The sequence below is a fragment of the Phasianus colchicus genome, chromosome 4, assembly GCF_987193195.1.
Source record: "Phasianus colchicus chromosome 4, bPhaCol1.hap1.1, whole genome shotgun sequence".
NCBI lineage: Eukaryota > Metazoa > Chordata > Aves > Galliformes > Phasianidae > Phasianus > Phasianus colchicus.
In genome coordinates, this window is record NC_143439.1 from 39,988,110 (window position 1) to 40,008,492 (window position 20,383).

A 20,383-nucleotide genomic window follows, 5' to 3' on the forward strand; every position below is an offset into this window, starting at 1 on the left:
TTTGATATATGTATGCCTGACAGTGAGATTAAGACACAACAGTTCAAATGTTAGCCTGACTAGTTAATTACGAATCCCAGTCACTTAGGGAGATGGGGAAGGGAAGATGGGTGATAGAAAGGAGATAGGAAACAAAAGCGAGGATTCTTTGTAGAAAGCAAGAGAAATAGTCACCACTATGGCTCCAGAAGGCGTTTGTAGAGCCAGATGAAGATCTTCAGTAGTGATGGGTCATTGGAGGTTGTGTTGTTAGTTGATGACTCTCAACAGCAACAGAGCGACCTTTGAGCCTAGAAAAAAGAAGGGTGAAGACTGTGGAGCGCATTTCTTGGCTGGACTGTCGTATTGCACCCACCGTATAGACTGGATTTGGTGCCTTCTGACTAATATCTATTTGAGGTGATGAAAGAGGGATTGCATGGACAACATATTACTAGCAGTGATGCTGTCATATCAGGTGTGAAATATTGTGTCACCTCTGTTGGTGCAGATTTTTACGAATACAGCATGTAGGTTCTTGTTCATCACTGGCTTAAATGCATAGCTAATAGTGGTGATTATGTTGAAAAATAATTTTTTGTAGTTGAGAATTTTCTGTATCAAACAATGTTACTGTGCTCATTGTACCTATTGTAGTTTCCACAGAAATCAATAGAAGGCATTACTTTCAGAACAACCCATGTAGAGTATTGCATGCCTGATAGTGAGTAAATTTTTATGGTCATCACCATCATTCTAAAAAACTCTTTTCAATTTACCCCTTTCATTCTCCATCTCTCTGGTGATGCTGGTTGATTCTGTTCCCACCCAGGAAATGGTCATAGAAAATCAGTCTAGTATTGCAGTGCTGAGTAGGGCATTCATTTAGAAATGATGCATGAAATAAGCAGCAATAAGAAATACAAGTCGGCAGTGAGTAATTGCATATGACTTTATAGGAAAATAGTATTCCCTGTGCATATTTACAAAATATCCAAATGCTTTTTTTTGATCCTTCATAAAGGTTGACCAGACCAATAATCAGACTGTGTAGCAAGGAAACAACCTCTTATTTGTCAAAAACTTGACCACCAACACATTCTTTATGAATTTTGCTATTTTAGAGAAGAAAGCTGACTTGTTATTCTATTTTTTTACCCTATATTTGGCATCTATTCCCTTATATATTTTGATGGAAAATGTTGCACAATTCATGCATTTAGTTATGTTAGCAGTGTTATAGTGAGTTACAGTACATTACAGTAATGAAGAAGTTTAATTTTACATCTTTACCTAGCTATAAAATAAACTATTTTATACAAATGAAAAGTTGAAAGCTTGGGAAAATATTTTTCTTTCTCTCTGAAGTTACACAGCATCTCAGCTTGAAACACATATTTGCTATAGGCCCCTTGTTCTTATGACTTCAAGTATTTTTAGAGATTGAATGGACCAAAGGAATGAAAATTTCAACTGAATGACAATTTCCATCTTTTTAAAGGAGCTAAAGAGAAAAAGAATAATCTATTTTTGATTTTTTATTCATACCTGTGGACATAGCCACTATTTCATATGAGGTGTTGGGAAGATGTACACTATTCCATTTTGCTGGTATTAGTTGCAGCTTCTCATTGGCTTTCATTGAGATTGAGTCTTCTAATCAAATTTTAATGGACTAATGGAAGCTCAGTAAGCTTCAGATTGGATCTCATCTGAAATACATAGTGTGGCAGCCTGTATTCTTCTATCTCCTTTTCTGTGAAAAGTGTATACAACCTCTCTCCCTCTTTTGTAAGGAGGGGCTGGCTGCAATAGAGTGTGAAAAATAGAGTGAGTCTTACTTGAAAGTGGGAGACCAAAACTTTTTTTTTTTTCCCCACAGTAAAGATATATAAGATTTGAGTGTTTTGAGACACTCAAAGTTGAAATGCTTTGTGTCAGACAGTCACTACTATGGGGATTAGGCAGCAGTTATGGGAGTCTGCTGGTATTGCATACAGAAGTATTCATATTGCATACAAACTCTGTGATTCTGACCACTCATCCATGCAAGACATTCCCTCCAGAAAGGTAAATATTATGCTTTCCTGCATACCAAGGTGGTATACTTAATGTGGCATAATTTAAGCATAATTTATAGTCTGCATCACTTGTGCTTTTAAATGGGTATGAAAATGGGACAGTGCTATAAAGACCGACAAAAAAAAAAAAAAAAAAAAAAAAGTTTGGATGGTTTAGCCAAATATTTTAGGAAGTGAGGAGAAAATAAGTGAGAGAAAGGGGAAAAGATCAGGGACTTAGTCCAAGGATCCTTAGTAGAGAGAAGCTGGAAGAGTGATAAAGATACAGAAGAAAATAGAAGAAAGGCAGTTGACAGAGAGAGAGACCAGGAGAATGTAAACTGGGGGAAAGGAGTTATTGGAAAGAAGCTTATTTGGTTTATTTAAAAGAAAACTTCCTGAAGAAAGCAACAAAAACAAAATCAAAAGATGAAAAGATAGAAGTGTTTAAAATGAGAAATTATGAAAGAAGAGAGAGTAATTTGAACAGTAAAGTACAGGAACAGTGTTTTATTTTAAACAATTTAAAACAAGCATGACACTCAGATTTTCCTTGTCAGAGTGGTAAGACGAGCACAAGGAATTTTTCTGGCTTTGGCTGGTGCCACGTGGATATCAGCAGCACACACGCACTTTACAGTATTGCAAGTTTCTTCTATCTACAGTAGGGTCTGTAATTGAGCTATCTGGAGGATGGAATGGCTGTTTTTTTGCTTAGGGCTGTCCTAGATGTGGCCATTGCTTTGGCTTGCTTCATAAGTGTTCGCAGACAGTGATTTTCACTTAAGAAGTCACATAATACACATCTTTCAAATGCATATGACAACAGTGTTTTACCTCAAATTTATGTTCATGTTCATGTGTGACCACTGGCTTATTATATGGACCACAGCTTTTGTATCTGCAATGCTGATATTGACGTTACCATGTTGAATATTAGCTGCATTACCAATATTGAATAATTTCAGTGTTTCAGACATTTCATTTTCCCAGTAATTGTTTCAACACAGCTAAATTTTTGTTCCCCTGGTTTATTTATTTATAGTTTTGCTTCCTTCTAAAGAATCCCTATAAGCTTGCAGTGAACTGGTCAAAATGTGTTTCTATATGGCTTGCCTCCTTCATGTCTTTCACATGCATTTCATTTTGCCTGTGTCCTTTTTTGTGGCAATCGCTATTGGGTACTTGTATGTTGAGCAGCAGGTAGAAGAATCAATGGGAATTAAAGCACTGTTTTTTCTACTGTTTTCCTTGGAGCAAGCAACTTATAGTCCAACTGGTTTTATCATTTCAGGATTGTTGTTAGACTGTCCTTACAATAGGCAGATGTTCTCTGTCTGTCTCCTTATTGTAGTTTGTTATCCTGTGCTATATGTGGGATTTCAGGCTATTCCAGAAAATCTGGATATAGTGGGGAAAGAGGAAATCTCTATGTGCCATCCTTGGGCCAATCCTTTAATAATGATTTTCATCTGTAAGCCAGAAGCACTATTAAAGAATATTACTGTTTGCATCAATGATTCGCAGATGGCCAAGATGCATCACATCACAGAGCTTAGTAATTAGGTAGTTCTCACCTTGGGAAGAGAATCTACTTTCTTTTAGCCTCATTATTATGTTAGGCTCCATTGCAGTATACCTGTGTGCAAGCTAGTTCTTCTTTTTGATAGGCAAAAACATATTCAAATTTTTAAATGATTTTAATGGCAGTGGATACTCATGTTAAGAGAATTAAATTTGTGTGATCTTACTGAAGGCCAAAATGATTTGTCTAGGGATGAATAGGAGGTCATTTCAGGAGCATGAGGAACCACAGGTCCAGGAGAACACCTGCTTTGGGAATATTGTCCAGCTAATTCACTTCAGCTTGCTTGCCAACTGGATGAGTCACCAATATAAATCTATCAGACCCTGCTTGGAGAACAGTGCCTTTACTCTGTATTTATTTATGGGAACATAACCTCTCTCTCTTAATCTCTGTGTCGTAGTCTTTAGGACATTACTACCGTATGATGAAACTGAATATTTTTATTGAATCTATTGTGTAGTGCCAATGGACCTGAATAGGAGAAGTGATACCAGAGGTAAAATAAAAGGAGTTGCTTTTCTTCTTAGACAGGCGTAAAGGAGTTCAATATTACCAGAAAAACAGCTTTGAACAATGCTGATAAAGAAGAGGTTTAATGAGGTTGGGGTTGTTTGTGGAAAATTAGTCTGCATTAGGGTAATATTCCTCCAGGGAGCGTTTATAATGCCTGGAGGAATGTGGAGGGGAGGGATAGGATTTCAGCACAACCTCACAAGATTTCAGCTGCCAACACACTGTGCACCTGTGTGTTCCCCACTCTGACCCCTGAGCTGCCTTGAAAGGCATTGGTATCTGTAAGCACAAGGAAAGATCAGGTTTTTAATTGTTGTGACCAAAAGAAAAAAAAGGTCCTTCTTTTTCCTGACTTAGAACGCCTTGCATTTTATGTCTTTGTAAAGGATATTGGAAACTATTTTGTGGGTGTGCCTTTCAGTGGTTTGGTGCCTTTTTTCCTTTTGATTCTATTAAATTATCTTAAAGATCTCATAGAGATACAGCCAAACAGATAGTGTTCACTAAAAAAAAAATAATAATAAAGGGTTCGTTGGCAAGACTCAGGAAAATAATTTCATACTCTGTTGCTTATCTGGGCAAGAATGTTCTCCCTAGCAAGTGTGGATTCAGGCATGACAGGTTTAGTGTTTATCACGCTCTCAGAAGTCTTTGATAGCATCTGATTTTCAAATTGCAGCGATGCAGAGATGAACTTTAAATTTTGTTCTACATAGATTTCCACTTTATAATGCTATACTTCAACACTGATATCTCTGGTAGTAACTTGCAAACTCTGAGTGAATGTAATCTGCGTTACTTGGAATTAACTGTTTTGTAATTACATTTTGATTTGTGTTCCTTTCTCAGATATTGCAGAGTGGTGAGGTTATACTTCTTATGAACTTTCATATCAGTAATTTTGTGGTAGAAAATTATGCTTATTAAACGCACACATTTTCCTTTTTGGAATTTAAAGTCTCTCAGTTTGGCATCTGTAGCTTATTTCTTGCAATCTTGTTAATTGAGTAGCTTCTCTGTTTATCTTCAAATGTAGATAAATGGCTTTCAGAGCAGTGTTTATAGCTTAATAGTTCCTGAAATAAGAGTCAACATTATCTCTGAGACTCTACCAGTCATAACTAATGATCCCTCTGCTTACACTGTTGAGCAAGTAAGGAGACACTGAACCCAGCCGAGAGCAAGGGCCCTGTGCTATGGGAGGATAGTTTGCGTGTGATGGCGCCTAGCAGACAAGGCTTTCATGGCTCACGAGTGTTAATTGGAAACCCAAATTTGTCCTCAGCCACCTCTAACCTCCTATCATTGAACTGTCCTACAAATACAGATTGTATTGTTACTTATCCTGCGGGTAAGTTAACAGCATGCAGCCGTCTTGTTTCTCTCGTCATTTAAAATAAATAGTATCCCTTTGCTCATAGATTTGCTTCAGTTTTATCCATCAGAGCACATTTTGCCACATAAAATCTCTGCAGAAATTGGGGATATTTTTAATGTTCCAAACATCGCTGGCAGTGAGCCTAAAGGAGGCATTATGTTGAGGGCCAGAGGAGAATGAGAAAATAATTTGGCAGCTGGCAATTATTGCATTTTGTGCTGTAGCATTTTTTATGACATTTTAATGAATTAATGAAAGTAAAATGCCCTTTTTTTTTTTCCCCATACATTTTCCTGACAATTCCCTTGGCATGGTTCCTGAATGTAGTAAAGTGGTAGCCTTTCCATTATGATAGAGTTAAGTGCATGCTTCAGGAGAAAAAAAAAGAGAAAAAAAGGAGTAGATTTAACACTCATAGGAAATGCTGTATTTCTATTACCTCTGGAACAAAATTTGAAATGGGAATAATAAAGCAACAATGCCTCATGCTTTGAGCATTAATGTTCTTCTATATTTCTGTCATCATCTCCGTATCATCTTTGACCTGAGTTCTTTTACTTGAAAAAAGAGTATTTACTGTAAGTTGCAGATACTGGCAGTGTAAGGTGAATATCTCCTTGAAGAGTTCCAGCTGGGACAAGGTTCTAATTTCAGATAAGCAATCCAGCAGCAAGCTTTTCCTTGCTTTAGGTCAATTTTTGCTGGTGACATGCAGAGGAGTCTCCATATCTAGTTCCTAGTCTATATAGCTATCTAGTCCACTGTTTTGAAAAGCTAATTCAGTATAAAGATGTAGGTGTGTGACCAGTTGTAAAAGAAACTGCAAAATTTATTCCTACTTAAAGAAATTGTTATCAATCTTGCTTATTCTTCAGCTTCCATTTTCTTCACATTTTTTTAAAAATGTGCTTTGCACATTGTATTGAATATTCGTATGTAAAGATGTGTGGATAACACAGAGTGAGGGCACTTGGCCTAAGATTTGAAAAATCACAGTTAAGTTCCTGTTCCTTTACACAGTGGTACAATCACTGAATTTCTTTGATTTTATCTTTACTTGATTTCCAGCGTCAGGTAATTTGTTGTTCAACTCTGGTTCTTGGATTTGAGGAACCTGGGCTGCTGGTTGAAGTTTCCCATCCCACTTCGTCTCACCTTCCTCTGTCAAAAAGGCTGCCTGATTTGATCCAGGCTCCAGCACTGTGCAGAGCTTTTTCCTTGTAAAGGCTGGGCTCACATGTGAAGTGGAACTGAGCTGGGGCCTAACCACATGAATAAATCTGTGACCTGGGGGTCACCATTCTGTTGCTCTAAAATGAGATGTCACTTTGGAGTATGTGTGGTGACAGTAGGGGTGAGAGAGAAGGGCTGGTTTACATTATTTTGGTTCATTTTGACTTACCACATTCAATATAAACCTTATGAAATGTAAAGCAAATTGGCTGTGTAGTTCATCTCAGCATCTGATTGCATCCTCATTTTAGGAGAACTGTGAAAGCATGGAAAGTGAGACCAAAACATGGGGGATACCTCCTCCTTCCTTCTCACATAGTTACCCTAGAACATGGTAACAATAATAATTAAAAAAACCCTATGAAATGACAAGACAAGGCAACAAGTGGGATGCCCTTGGAGCTAAACAGAAGTGTGATGGCTGTCAGGAGCACCACTAGGGAGCTCAAGGAATTTCATGCTGGACCATGTCCTGTCATTGCATTGGCAGAGTATTGTAAGTCATGTGTCTTCTACACATGGTGCTTGTGATCTCATTGGCAGAGATCAGTAGTTCGCTAAAGCAGAGTTGCAGCAGGAATGCACAAAACACTGGAATGATTCAAACCCTTTGGTAACAGAGGGTTGTCTACAAGTATTGCATAATTTGAAGAAAGTGTAGTTAAGGATGCTTTAAAAAAGAAAACAGAGTATTAGGGTAATATATATATATATATATATATATATATATTTTTTTTTTTTTTTAAATGGAAATTTGAAGCCACTGGGCTATTTTGATGTTGATGTTGTATAAAGTCTTATTCCTTACCTTTTCTTCTATACATCAAATTGAATATTCAAATGCCTAAGTTTGATTGTCACATTAAGAATTGTACTGCTTTCACTCAACACTTTGATAAGGGGGCCCTTCTCTACTAAAGAATTGAAAATCTGGATAGTTTTGAACATTTTCTCATAAGAATATAGTTCTTCTAAAACATTAATACATTTTACCTAAATAAAATAAACTTAATGTACTTATTTGGAAATAATCTCATTGGTAAACAAAAACAGCAGTAAACATCCAAGAAGAAGTCAGATACATAATTTTCCAGTACTCCAATTCCTGTTATTTTCATTAGTAGTTTGCAAACTTGGAATTAGATTAGGTAATGATGGAGTAGAAATTAAAGTATGATTTTGTGGAGAAAAGCATTTAAATAGAAAATGCTGTGAGGACATTGTCAATGCAGCATCTACATGTTTGCAGCTTAAGATCAAAAAGAATAAAGCTGATTAGAAACCCTAACTTTCAGTCAAGTATAACAATTATATATGAGCTTGGAAATGGTAGATGTTATGTGTTATATGGAAGAGGTGTATGATGTTAATTGACATGTCTATTATATATAATAAATGTCTAATATAAGATTTCATTGTGTTACAATCTAACTATACTCAATACTCTGACAATTTTTTTTTTAATTTAAATAAATAACACTGTTTTATTAAATGCCTTTGCACATCATAATTACAGAGTATTCTAAATATTGGTTAATCTTGAAGACAAGCATCAGGACAATTGATTACTCTAAACTGTTGTACCTCTACCTTGGAATTAAAAACTTCCCAAAATTTTTGCTATCTTTCCAACCAGGGACCACATTTTCCTCCTCTTTGCACATAGTTTTTATTAAGTTTCCTATCTTGTTGTTGTTGCTGTTATATGCTCTGAAAAACTGTGTGTCATGGCAGAGATTTGAAGAACTCTTTGGTGGCTTTTTCTATTAAAAAAAAAAAACAAAAAAAACAAAAAAAACAACAACCTTGGTTGTAGGCCATATCTTTAATTAAATTATCATCTGCTCTCCATCACTATTTTTTTACTGTGCCTAAAAGGTAAACCACAGCGAACAGAGAAACCATCAAAACTTTCTCTTAGTTGTGCTGATTGGAAGCCTTGTGTTGGTCTGGATACATGGGAGCCAGGATACAGAGGTATATCCCTGGCACAAGCAGACACACTTTAAAGGGAGCTGGGGAGCAAAAGGGGAGTTCCAGTGTGTGTTTCACATCCTAACTTTGGAAGTTGAGTGTAGCCATCTGGAAGTAGTTACAAATTCTGTATTGCTCTATTTGTAATTCCAGGATTTTCTTTTTCTTTCACCTTTCTACTGTCATATCCTATGCAGCCTGAACAGTGCTTTGTAGTTGGCTGAAAAAACATTGTTTGCCAGCTTACAATCAAAGGGAGGGCTGAGGAAAACAGCTGAGCTCTATTAGGCAGGAGCAGCCTGGACTGCCTTTCTTTGCTGCTGAATAACACACCACAGGTGCAGGATTAGCACAGCACACGGTACTGTGTTTTCCTAGCTGAACTGTGTGCTGCCTCACATGACTCTCATCTTTGGAGAATCTGGTGGTGATGTAGCATGCCCAAGGAAACTGCCTGTAAGTAGATGGCTTAGCTTTGCAGCTCACAAAGCACTTGTCTTTTTTTTTCCTTCTTTTTTTTTTTCTTTTTTTCCCCTATCTATTTTTTAAGAGCACTTCAAGAAAACATTAAAAAAGAAAATAAAATAAAAAGAGGGGCAGCCTGATGCTTGCTGTGCTTCTCACCACTCTACGGCTGTGGTGTGTGGGGGCAGTTAGGGTTTGGAGCTCACCTTGCACCCTTCTGGGAGGTTGTACTGCAGGCTTCCTCAAATGCTTTGCAGGTGCTCTTTTATTAACCAGAGATGGTAAATCCCCAGAAAAAATACTGCAGCTAAAACAAAAGATTTCCCATTCTCCTTTTGGTAAGGAAAAAGAGAATTTTGGAAGATCTGATACTCAGTATTCAGCCTGACAGTTTAAAATGGAATGTGCTTGAACATGCTTTCATATTAGTCTTTGCTTTTGAAGTTAATTTAAAAGTCCTTTAGTAATTTTGTTAATGTCCAATTTTGATGCTTGGCTTGTGTTTTGCATATGAATTACAGAGCTAGGACTGGTCTTAGCCTTAGCAATAGACACCTTTCTGTCTAATTTTAAAGCTATGATGGAAACGTGTATGTCAATAATGCTTATTTAAAAGTTGTATCTGTCCTATGCATCTTAAACATTGATTAATAGAAAAAATACCAAAATAAGAAACAATTGTATTTTCTTTTTTTAAAGCTAGTTTTTGTTTTTGTGTGGCTGAGTACTGAAAAAGACTAGTTTTACATTTGCCCAGAATTGTTTCTCGTTTCAAAATGTAGTCATATCGGTCTTAAAAACGTTTATTCAAGTAGCGGTGCGTGAGAGATAGAAGTTATAAGGACATCTGCAATGAACTTTTTTGGTCCTTATACATATCCTTGTGCCTTTGTTAAAGAACAAGCCAGCCAAACCCTGTGTGGCTGACAGCACAATCCCTGTCTTCCAGAGGTGAGCACTGGCTGGCTGATGCTTTGGTAGCAGTACCATTGGTGCCATGTGGCACACACAAATGAGCTCAGCATATGCTTCCAAGTGTTCAGGCAGGGAAATGCTTTTAGGCTACTCAAACGCTTCAGGAAACCCATAGTACTTACATCTGTGGTTGGAACTGATTATCATCATTTCACGCGTGCACTTAATTTTGGTTTGCAGTAGAGATGCTTTCCTCCTCCCTATTTGTTTGAATTATTTGTTCTCTGTCAAAGTGAATAAATCAGTGGCACTTTCTGTTGCATCCAACCATATCTGCAGAAAACAAGTTTTGTACCTTAGCCCTCCTTTCCAAACACAAAGATTTTCTTCATTGCTCAAGCCCCCATTCATGTGTGTAGCTAAGCCAACAGCAGCAGCAGTCAATTCAGTTTGCTCTCTGCTTTGGCAGCTGAACAGTGTAGGAATTTATCCTGCCACTTATTCAATTACTTCTAATATTGCCTGGCCTGGTGACTTGGCAGGGTAGCATTTGCCTCAGGGAGGAAAAAGTCTTTTAGATACTTCAGTGCTTCATTCAGCAGTGTTGAGTTGGTCAGTATGTAGTAACCATATGTGATTTAGGGGTATTGGTGGCATTCACACATGAAAAATGATCAAAACTTACCATTGCTTACCCCAGATACTGAGTAACCTGTCCTTCTGGCAGATGGATGGGCACTTGTGGGAAATCAGTGTGAAGTGGATGACTTGGGAAGCATTTGTGATGAGCTAATAAATAAAACAAGTTGAAAGAAAATCATATAGAACCATACTTCCATTTTCAGGGTAGTTCTCGTCAGTTTTTTTATAAGTGATCTGGATGTGGGATTTGAATGCAAAATAAGTTTGCAGATGATACTAAATTGGGTGGAGCTGTTGACCATCTCAGGGGTAGAGAGGCCTTGAAGAGACACTAATTAGAGGGCTGGGTGTTAGGGAAAAGATTCTTCACTTAAAGGGTGGTTGGCACTGGAACAGGCTCCCCAGGGCAGTGGCCGATAGCCCTGAGCTGTTCAATAAGTGTTTGGACAAAGCTCCCAGATATTGAGTTTGAATTTTGAGTGGTCCTGCATGGAGCCAGGTGATGCACTCAGTGATCCTTTTGGGTCCATTCAAACTCAGGATATTCCATAGGAATAGGGATATTTAGTTTCAAAAATTGTTCAAGACCATCATCAAGTCTAATCAGCAGCCTGGCTGTCACGGAGTTAACTAGATCAATTTATGCCCGTGACAGGACACTGGCCTACTGAGTTTCATCACTAAAACATTTTCATTAAAAATGCCATTAAAAATATTGCATGCTTATGCAGTAAGACAGGTATATAACTGCTCTCTCTTATTCTTGTGAATTCTGCATTCTTTAATTTTCTAAGGGAAGTCAGAAGGAATAATTCCTATACCATAAAGTTGAAACATGAGCTTGGGAACTGTAAAGTAGGTTTCTCTTCATACTGCTCTGAAGATATGTCATATTTACTGAACAACAGCCAAAGCACGTCTGTCAGAAGGGCACTGGCTTCTGCGAGCATGGCATGGGCAATGTTCTTACATTTTAATGTATGGGTGCAGTCTTTGATGTTGGGATAGAAAGACAGGCTGATATTTTTATATTCCAGCCACTGTATTTATCTTGACTGCTGGGAATGGTGATCTTGGGTCCCTTTTCTTTTGAAAAGGGAACACAAGTGGTGATGATTTAATAAATGTATCTAAGAAAGCCATGGGGTCAAGGCTGTCTCTTGCTGCTTCTCTTAAATGCTTCTCATTGTCTTAATGTCTCAGTCAATCATAATATCATCTGAAATAAGAAATAATGCTTGTCCATTTCAATCTTTGATGCCTTCTTAAAGATCAGATAGCAAAGCATAATTCAGTAGCATCAGATTATATTGCTTCTTTTTTATTTTTTCTTGCTAGTTCAGTGAAGTTTCAAGATTGCTTGCAGTGATGGTGGAATTCAGTGTTTGCTACTGGAAACTGCAAGCACACGAGAATTTGCAGTGTAAAAATAGAAATAACTGGGTTTGGTCTGTGACAGCAATCTTCCTATCTCTCTTTGCATGAAAAGCTGCTAAATGGAGGAGTGACACAAACTGAATGCTGTCTGTAGTTTGAAAGCTGGATTACATGTTTCACATCTCTGTATTTGAGCCTTCATTCCCAGTTTTCATCAGGTGATGCCCATAAATAGTAAACAGGGTTATGTAGCTGAGGGTTGGTTGGAGTAGCTTTATGAGTTTTGACTACATCAGCTAAACAGTCTCCCAAGATGTTCTTAAGAAAAAAGTGAAAGAGAACTCTGGTTCATAAATGATGAGAGATGAAAACAACACCTGTCATTCAAAGAAGCTGCTTCAGTGGTTTCAATGAAATAGTTTTTGTTGTTGTTTTTTGTTTGTTTGTTTTTTAGTAAGGAAAACAGTGAGTTTGGTGGAGACAAAAGGGTATCATTTAATGTGCCTTTATAAGCTATTACTCGTTACTTTAATTTCCATTTAAAATTATCCTGTAAACATAGGCATTCAGTATAAACCAAATTGATAAAAGAAGGAATATAAAGAAATGCCAGCTTAGCGAACTTTGATTTCCGAAGCTATGCTGATGTGCATTGGAAATAAATATCTCTGATTATTTTTAGTACCTTAAAGGTACTAAACACTATTGGGAGGACAGAATGGACCTGCTCTAGTTGCACCTGCATCTATTCTGATTTTTTTTTTTTTTTGAAGTGGTGGTAATGCATTATGATAAAATCATATGTGGGGTGAAGTCAAGTGAGTTAGTCATTCTCAGAATGGGCTGTGGATCTCACCTTTGCATTTGTGAAATATCTGTCTTAGTGTTCTAGTTTTATTACCTGTTATCCTCATATATGCCTCAAACAGTAGCGCTTTCGCACAGATGCCTATTCATATTGAATTTGACAATAACACAATTCAGAAAAGCGTAATGATAGATCGAGTTCATGGAACCTGTAGTTTGGCTATGTATAATGTAGTTCTTAAAGAGACCAGAAAAAAAGGAAAATATTTTGAGGATGATGTGAAATACTTTTTCATTCATATTCTCAAATGTTAAAAAAGTGATTTAAGTTTAAAAAGCTTCTTCTTGTAAAGAAACATTTACAGATGGAACCGGATGATGATCAACAGTAGAACTCTGAGGTGTTTGATGGAGTTCTAGCAAATTACAGCAGCTATAGCTTAGATTTCTCTGTGTCAAGAAATCTACTTTGTGTGAACTTTCTTTTGGAAATTTGAAAAAATCTTTTTGTGCTTTTCCCTCCTCCCCCTATCTATTGGTATAGTATCTTGAGTTATGAGAAGAGAGCCAATGGATTCTCATTTTTTCCAAATGAAAAATGAGACATTAACTGTGGATAGCAGAAATGAGAGGAAACCTGGAAAAAGTAACACTCAATCAAACTGTGATGTAATGGCGGACAGCAAATTATATGGGAGTTTTCCATGGGTTATGATACCATAGAAGCCTTTGCATTTTTAAGCTGAAAGTAATATGACATGAATTTAAGTATTAATTTGGAGAGTTTTGTCACAGTGGTTTTGTCACAGCTTATTAGATTCCATGCTGAACTTAACTAATTTAGCTTATAACATGGAGTATGATCAAGAAGGTTTAAATAGACTTCGTGAAAGAAGGATGCTTTTCTTGTTCAAATCAAATGCAGAAGCATTTTCTGAAAAATAAATCTATTTTCTAAACTAGTACTAGGTGCTTTTTTTTTTTAAAGATATTTTGACAGTTTAATATTATATCTGACTGTAGTCTACTTATTTGCATCATGAGTAAATGCAAAAGCATCCCAAATTTTGAACCGTAGAGATGAGAAATAGAGAAGTGGTTCTCCATGCTTTGGTGTACAGCAGCTCCAACATGGCTGTGGAATGAAGCAAATCATACAAGATAAGCTCAACAGTGCTACTTTTCTGTCTATATGGCAACTTTCTGCAATGGATGAGTTGTCAGAGTAAAGATATTTTCAGCCACTGTTTGATGCCATCTTCACTTGGAGCTCATTAATGCCGTACAGTCATCAACTGAAAAGCAAAACATGGTTATTTTTATTTTTCTGGTGTTTTGTGCCGGATTCTGTTCACTGTGGTTTTGGATCAAATGTGTACATGACTTTTCCTTGAATTTTATGTCAGCCTTGAATATCCCGTGAAGAGAAACTGTCATGATCCTTATTTCCTTCTTTATTATTTGTCACCAATAAAAAATGCTTTACTTTTACCTCTTGACTATTCTACACAGTGGATCAGGCTGACTTAAGAGGTGTAATTTATTTCAGCTTCTTTAACCACCCTGTGTTTTCATTGCTGACTGTTTGCCAAAAAATATCCCATGGAAATTCTTTTATCTGATGACTGTAAAGTGCAGTGAGTTAGCAGTTAGTTATTTCCCTTTCTCTTAAAACAATTGTGTCAGTGATGTAACACTGGCTTGGTGGGAAGTCATCAGGCTGTAGTTTATGATGTAGCATGGGAAACTCCAACATAGTGTTGTATGGTAGTTTCATATTTTAATAAAGGAATGATTTGATGAAAAGCCTGCTAAATGTATAGGGCAATGCAGGCTATAGATAAAGTAAGCTTATGGCTTAATGAAAATTTTATCAATTTGACTAACTGTGTTGCCACCTTTTAATCAAAGATAGATTTAGAAGATTTTCCTTAATTCTTATTCAAATGCTTTTGTGTATTTAATGTGTATAATGTCCAGCACAAAGAAGCAGTTGAAAGGGTTCTTCAGTAACACAAAGCTTCCTTGGTAAACCTCTGAATCGGCAAACAGCACACTGTCAGTGGATGCTGTAGCCAGCTGTTATTGGCATAGGAAAATATGAATGGATGGTACTCTGATTTTACGAGGCTTTGAATACTTCATGTAGAGAGAGGAGTGAACACTCTACTTTGATTTTTTCTTTTCTTCTTCTTATACTAGTTTGTCCCTTAGTATCTCTTAATAAGAAGCAAGTCTGACTTTTTATCCTGGCAATGAATGTAGAAGATCTGCTTTTTCACTGGATGGCTAGCACGTAAATCACGTGGTTGTGGCACAGAAGCCAATCTGTCAAGGTAACTATTACTAATTATTCATCCTCAGGGAACAGTGTGGCTTAAGATTTGGATTCTAGTAACAGTACAGAGCTTTTCACCTCCTGCATTACTGAGTTTGTTGAATCGGAGAAGTGCCCAAAAGTCATTACCATCTGATGGCTGTGGGCCGGTGTGAAATGAGTTATTGGGCTTTATCCAGATTCTAGTGGAGGAATTCCTGTCCAAATCACATAACTATGGCTGTAGTTGGCAAGGGCTGGAGTGCTTACTGGCAGCCAAAGCAGAGAGCTCTAGGACTGACTTCATGTCAGGAGATGCACTCCATATATGAAGCTTATGCTCTTACGTGGGTAAATGCAAAGAAGCTAAAAGAGGTGGTTTTCATTTTGTGTGTAAGGTATCACAATCTTATAGACTGCATTTAAAAAGTAAAATATGTCTCATTCTGACTGTTAATTCACTGGGGTTATGGAATTGGGGTATGCAATCACTTTTCTATCTTTAGAAAGAAGATAGCAAAACAAACTGAAAAACAGAAAGGGTTTGACACATAGGAAGGGAGAATTCAATATTTAAAAGTGAAGTGTTAGTGATCTTTGATTACCATGAAGTCCAGGAGTGATGGGAATCAAAATGGAAGAACATTTCTGAGAAGGTTTATTTGTCGGCATGAGGGTTTAGACTAGAAACTTTAGTCATTCCTGTAGTCACCCAGGCTTTACAGAAAAAAAGCAGGCATGCCTGGGCACACATAACCTTCTTTTTCATTCATAAGAATGAATCACAACACAGTTGAGTAGTTGTAGTTGTACAGATGGAAATCTTTCACAAACAGCACTCTCAATAGGCTAAGAACCGTAGTGGACAACTGCCTGTTCTTGTGGTGTAAGGTACTTTGTACAGCCTGGTGAAATTCTTAGGGCAAGCTGAGAAGAGCAGCTGAATTTGATGAAGAAGTTCAGGTCTGCAGGTGACCTATTGCTTGCATTAATGGCACTAGAATATAGCTCCTGGGGAGCACTTTCAAAGTCCAGAGGATTTCTAATTGCTAGACAGAGTCAGGTCTGCATGATCAGCATGTGCTTGTTACAGCACAGCAGCAAAGGCAAGAATAACGGACCTAGCCATCCAAACTTTGTTTGACACCTGAAATAAGGAAGAACTTGTTGTCAAACCATGGAAAGCTCATGTTGTGATGGCATTCATCCTACACACTTTATATTTTAAGGGTGGGAACTTCTGATAATCTTTCTGCTCTGGAGTCAGGCAGGCGTAGAATTCAAAAAACCAAACAGAAACTCAACTTTGACCAGGAGATTTCGTTAATGTAGGGTGAGACATCTGAATTTCAGAGACAGGAGATCTGCTTTTTTTTTTTTTTTTTTTTTTTTTTTTTTTTTTTTTTTTTAAGCTAGGTGCCTGGATATTAAGGCTTGGGAGGAACAAGAGAATAGAGTGAGAAGGATTTTCTTTTAAGAATAAGAGTCTAAGAATATGAGATTCTTTTATTTGTATTTGGCTGTATGCATTGGGCATTGAACTGCAATGGTTTTCCACTAGTTTTGACCCTGGGCATGAGTTGAAAGCAAAATCTTAGATTATCCCCTATTTCACACAATTAGGAAGTGTAGCTTTGAATGCCAGCTTGGCTAGTCCTGTGTTTTCTAGAAGGGTACTACACCTCTAAAGAACCACCTGTTACTTTAATGTTACTTTAGATTTCAGATCTTAGTTCAGCAGCTCTTGTCTTTTGTTTAAAAAATATTTTAAAAGTACAGACAGGTCTAGGAATGTAAGCTGTTTACAGCAAGCTCTGCAGAAGCTCTTCTTGAGCTTATTCTTAATGAATGATGGACACAGACTGTATTGGGGGGTCTTATTTATTGAAAAAGGAATTGACCTATCGTTGTATGTATCGTGAGGTAGGTATTTAGTTATTCAGTCTCCTTCACATACATGAAAATACTTTTTTTTTTTTAAGTGGTAGATATAAAATGCTTTCATTTTTTCACTCTTCCTTTGCTGAGGAAAGATCGCTAATGGAATTGTAGATGCTTGTAGAAAAAAACATTAAAATGTTACACAGAGCATAGGATTTCACTCAGCTACCTCATGAGTTAGCAGGTAACTTTGTTGCCTCTCAAGCTTGAAATTTGAAAATTATTGACAGGAATATTAATAATATAATATTTCCCATTTACTGTAAGAATACAGGCAATCTGCTGACTGAAAGAACTTATTTAATAAACTCTAAGCCTGTGACCCAGGGACCAAATCTCTGTTGATGTTAATTTGTTGTACACAAGCTACATATCAAAATATCATAAATATGTTATGAGAAATAAAATGCTTTTTTGCTTCTTTATCTTAAGTGATAGCAATGAGGAAATGATCAGACAAGTGAACCAAACCATTTCATTCTAATTTTCTACTTTTTAATAGTTATTAAATGTACTAGTCTTCAGCAGCCAGTTGCGTCGTGAAAGCAATATTTTGATGCTGAGCACAAGGATTTCAAGCCCACAGTTTGTGTATGCTTTGTAATAAGTTTTGTGGTTTGGCTTTCAGAAAAGGTGAGCTAATCAAAACCTCCAGTTGGTTTCAATGGAATTTGTAGGTACTGAACAAATTTGATTATTAAGCTCTTTTTCATAGATGTTATAATTTGATCTGGTTGTAATTCATATATCATCATAATATGTAAAGAGTGAAAGGGCTGTAATCTTCAAAAAAAAAATTCTTTAAATAATACTGTTCTCACACAAAGCCTCATTTTCCTCAGTGTGAATTATGTTCATCTTTTTTCCCCAATTTGCTAGGGTATTCCCCAATTTGCTCACTTAATGATGAGAGCACATCTGCCAGCTGTTGCCAGTGCCTCTATGAGTGCAGGCAATTCCTACCATGCCCTTTGCCTGCTCTTGCTCCAATCTTACACTACCTCAGGATATTTCAGCCTGTTCTAGTCCTTGCTTGCCATCCCAGCCCCAATGCAGCTACTTATTCCTATCCCCTCTGCCTGTTTGCCCACCCCTTCTTTCTCTAGGGTGTCAAGAAGGATGGAGTTTTCTTTCAGCTCCGCAATATATCAGTCCTGGTGTTGGAAATTTGGGAAGGATTTCAATTAGAGACAAAGAAGCATTCAACCAAAACAATAATAATAATGCCAATTGTTTCTGAAGATTTAACAGTAGATCAAGAATTTCAAGCCTGATCTACTACTCTGTTGGAGACAGCTGTTCATAAATGATCCTTTAGTTAAGATTCTTTACAGGGAAGCACCAGGAAAGTGAGAAACTGCCTACTGAAGCTTTTCATGCTGATCTCATTTTTGTCTTTGAAAATTAAAATATTCACAAGCACTGAAAGCTGATATTTATGAGAAGAAATGTTGTAAGAGAAAGAACAAGTTGCTTAAGCAGCTCCTAGCCCATCATCAGCATCTCCAGCTGTACTGCAACAGCCTCATGGAGATTCAGTATTCTGATTTGTTAGAAGTAATCATGTATTTCTGTTCATTTTAGGGCGCATTCTTGCATTTTACTTTGTTTACAGTATTTTGTATGGAAAAACAAGGAAAATTTTTAGGAGTAGCCTTTATACCATTCAGTGACAGAAAGTTCTGTTGAACTTGAGAGAGCATCACTTTGTTAGATCTTTTCCGAATTATACTCATGTTCTGTTCTGCCTTCAGAGCTGTAAATCCCAGTCTGTGTTACAGAGTTCAGTGGGTGAAGGTGTGTGCCAAGTACAAAGAGAAACAAAGTGCAAAGGTGCAATCAAGGATCTGAGCTATGTAATGCAATAGAAGAAAAGCTGCACTGCACAGTATGTAAAGCCCAGCATAACTCTTATTTGCAACACTGGCAGCAGCTGAACTGGAACATCAGCACCTTTAATCTAAGGCCACTGAGGCTCAGTGAGCCTCAAACACCACAGTGACTAGTGACTTCTAAAGAAAATTCTTCTGTAGCAAATAACTGTTCAAATAACTCAAATTTTGATGTGAAGGAATACTTCAAAGCCTCCATTTCATGTCTTGCAATCCTGCCTAAATATTTTTTTCTCTTCCTTGATTTCTTGCTAGTTTTCTGGACAAGATGCCCTTGCTAAGCTCCAGCAAGTTGAGCATGGAGAGCAGAAAAGAAGATGGTGAGGGCACAGCACCTGCCCCTCCACAGAAGAAGCTGTCATGTCAGTGCCACCACCATTGTCCTGAGGACTCAGTCAACAGCACCTGCAGGTTTGTGGAGCATCTATCTGGTGGTAAAACATGAGAAAATCTGTTTGTGATGATTCTGCAGTCTCGAGTTGGGTGTTAGTTCTTGTTTGAGCAGGAATCTGTAAGAGATTTGTTTAGAAATTAGCTGGCTTGTTTCTTTTTTGCCTAGATGTCAGCTACACATCTATATTTTCTTTTCACAGTATTTACATCTTTCAAGTTTTAGATAAATACTTATATTAATTCTTTTTATATATGATATATTCTGAATGTATTAGTTTGTTTTCAAAGGGTGCATGCAATTGATGAGAGGAGACTTACTGGAAATATATTGAAGTGTCTATAAATGCTCATAAATTTATAATCAATCTTCATAAAGCACCATTTATCATAAGAAACCTACTCTTTTGTATGTGTTTTTACAGAAGTGTTTTATAGGTTGATAAGACATCTTGTTTCATGATAGAAGTCTTCTCTTGTGGTGAAGAGAACCTCAATACTTTATTGATATTAACTGTACTCTTACAGTCTTTATTCAGGCACTGGTTAGAGTACTGTAAACTTCTTTGCATTGGATTCTGCTTTTCCCCAGAGGTCCTAACTCCCTAAGATGGACATATCCTGCTGTGCCTTGGTGGCTCAGCATGAGCACTGCCTGATACAGCAGAGTGGACCAGTGGTACCTGTAGTGGAAGCACGCTGCCCTTCCCCCATTCTGACTTTTTAAACAGGGTGCTCCTGCAGCAAACACATGAACTGTTGCTGCTGAATTAGGGTGCTGATCTAACACCCCTCTTGGCTTGAGATGAATGCACTGGTTTTTTTTGCAGCCATGTAGGGTGAACTCTTCATCTGCTTCACATGAATATCAACCTTTTATTCTGCTTACTTAAAAACAAATAAAATACTGGA

The 20,383-nt window shown here is 37.2% G+C and overlaps 1 protein-coding gene across 10 annotated transcripts in view; it reads left to right on the forward strand.

The window, feature by feature from the left end:
* The window catches only part of BMPR1B (bone morphogenetic protein receptor type 1B), a 237,789-nt gene that overhangs the window by 185,167 nt on the left and 32,239 nt on the right, over positions 1-20,383 (forward strand). For 9 of the 10 annotated variants that reach the window (XM_090139295.1, XM_090139296.1, XM_090139294.1 and 6 more), the window contains one exon: positions 19,337-19,492. In XM_090139295.1, the coding sequence (XP_089995421.1) occupies positions 19,350-19,492 (143 nt within the window). In that variant the 5' untranslated portion in view covers positions 19,337-19,349. Of the gene's footprint in view, positions 1-8,658; positions 9,182-19,336; positions 19,493-20,383 lie in introns of those variants that run through there. The other variant, XM_031596958.2, reaches the window with a different exon arrangement.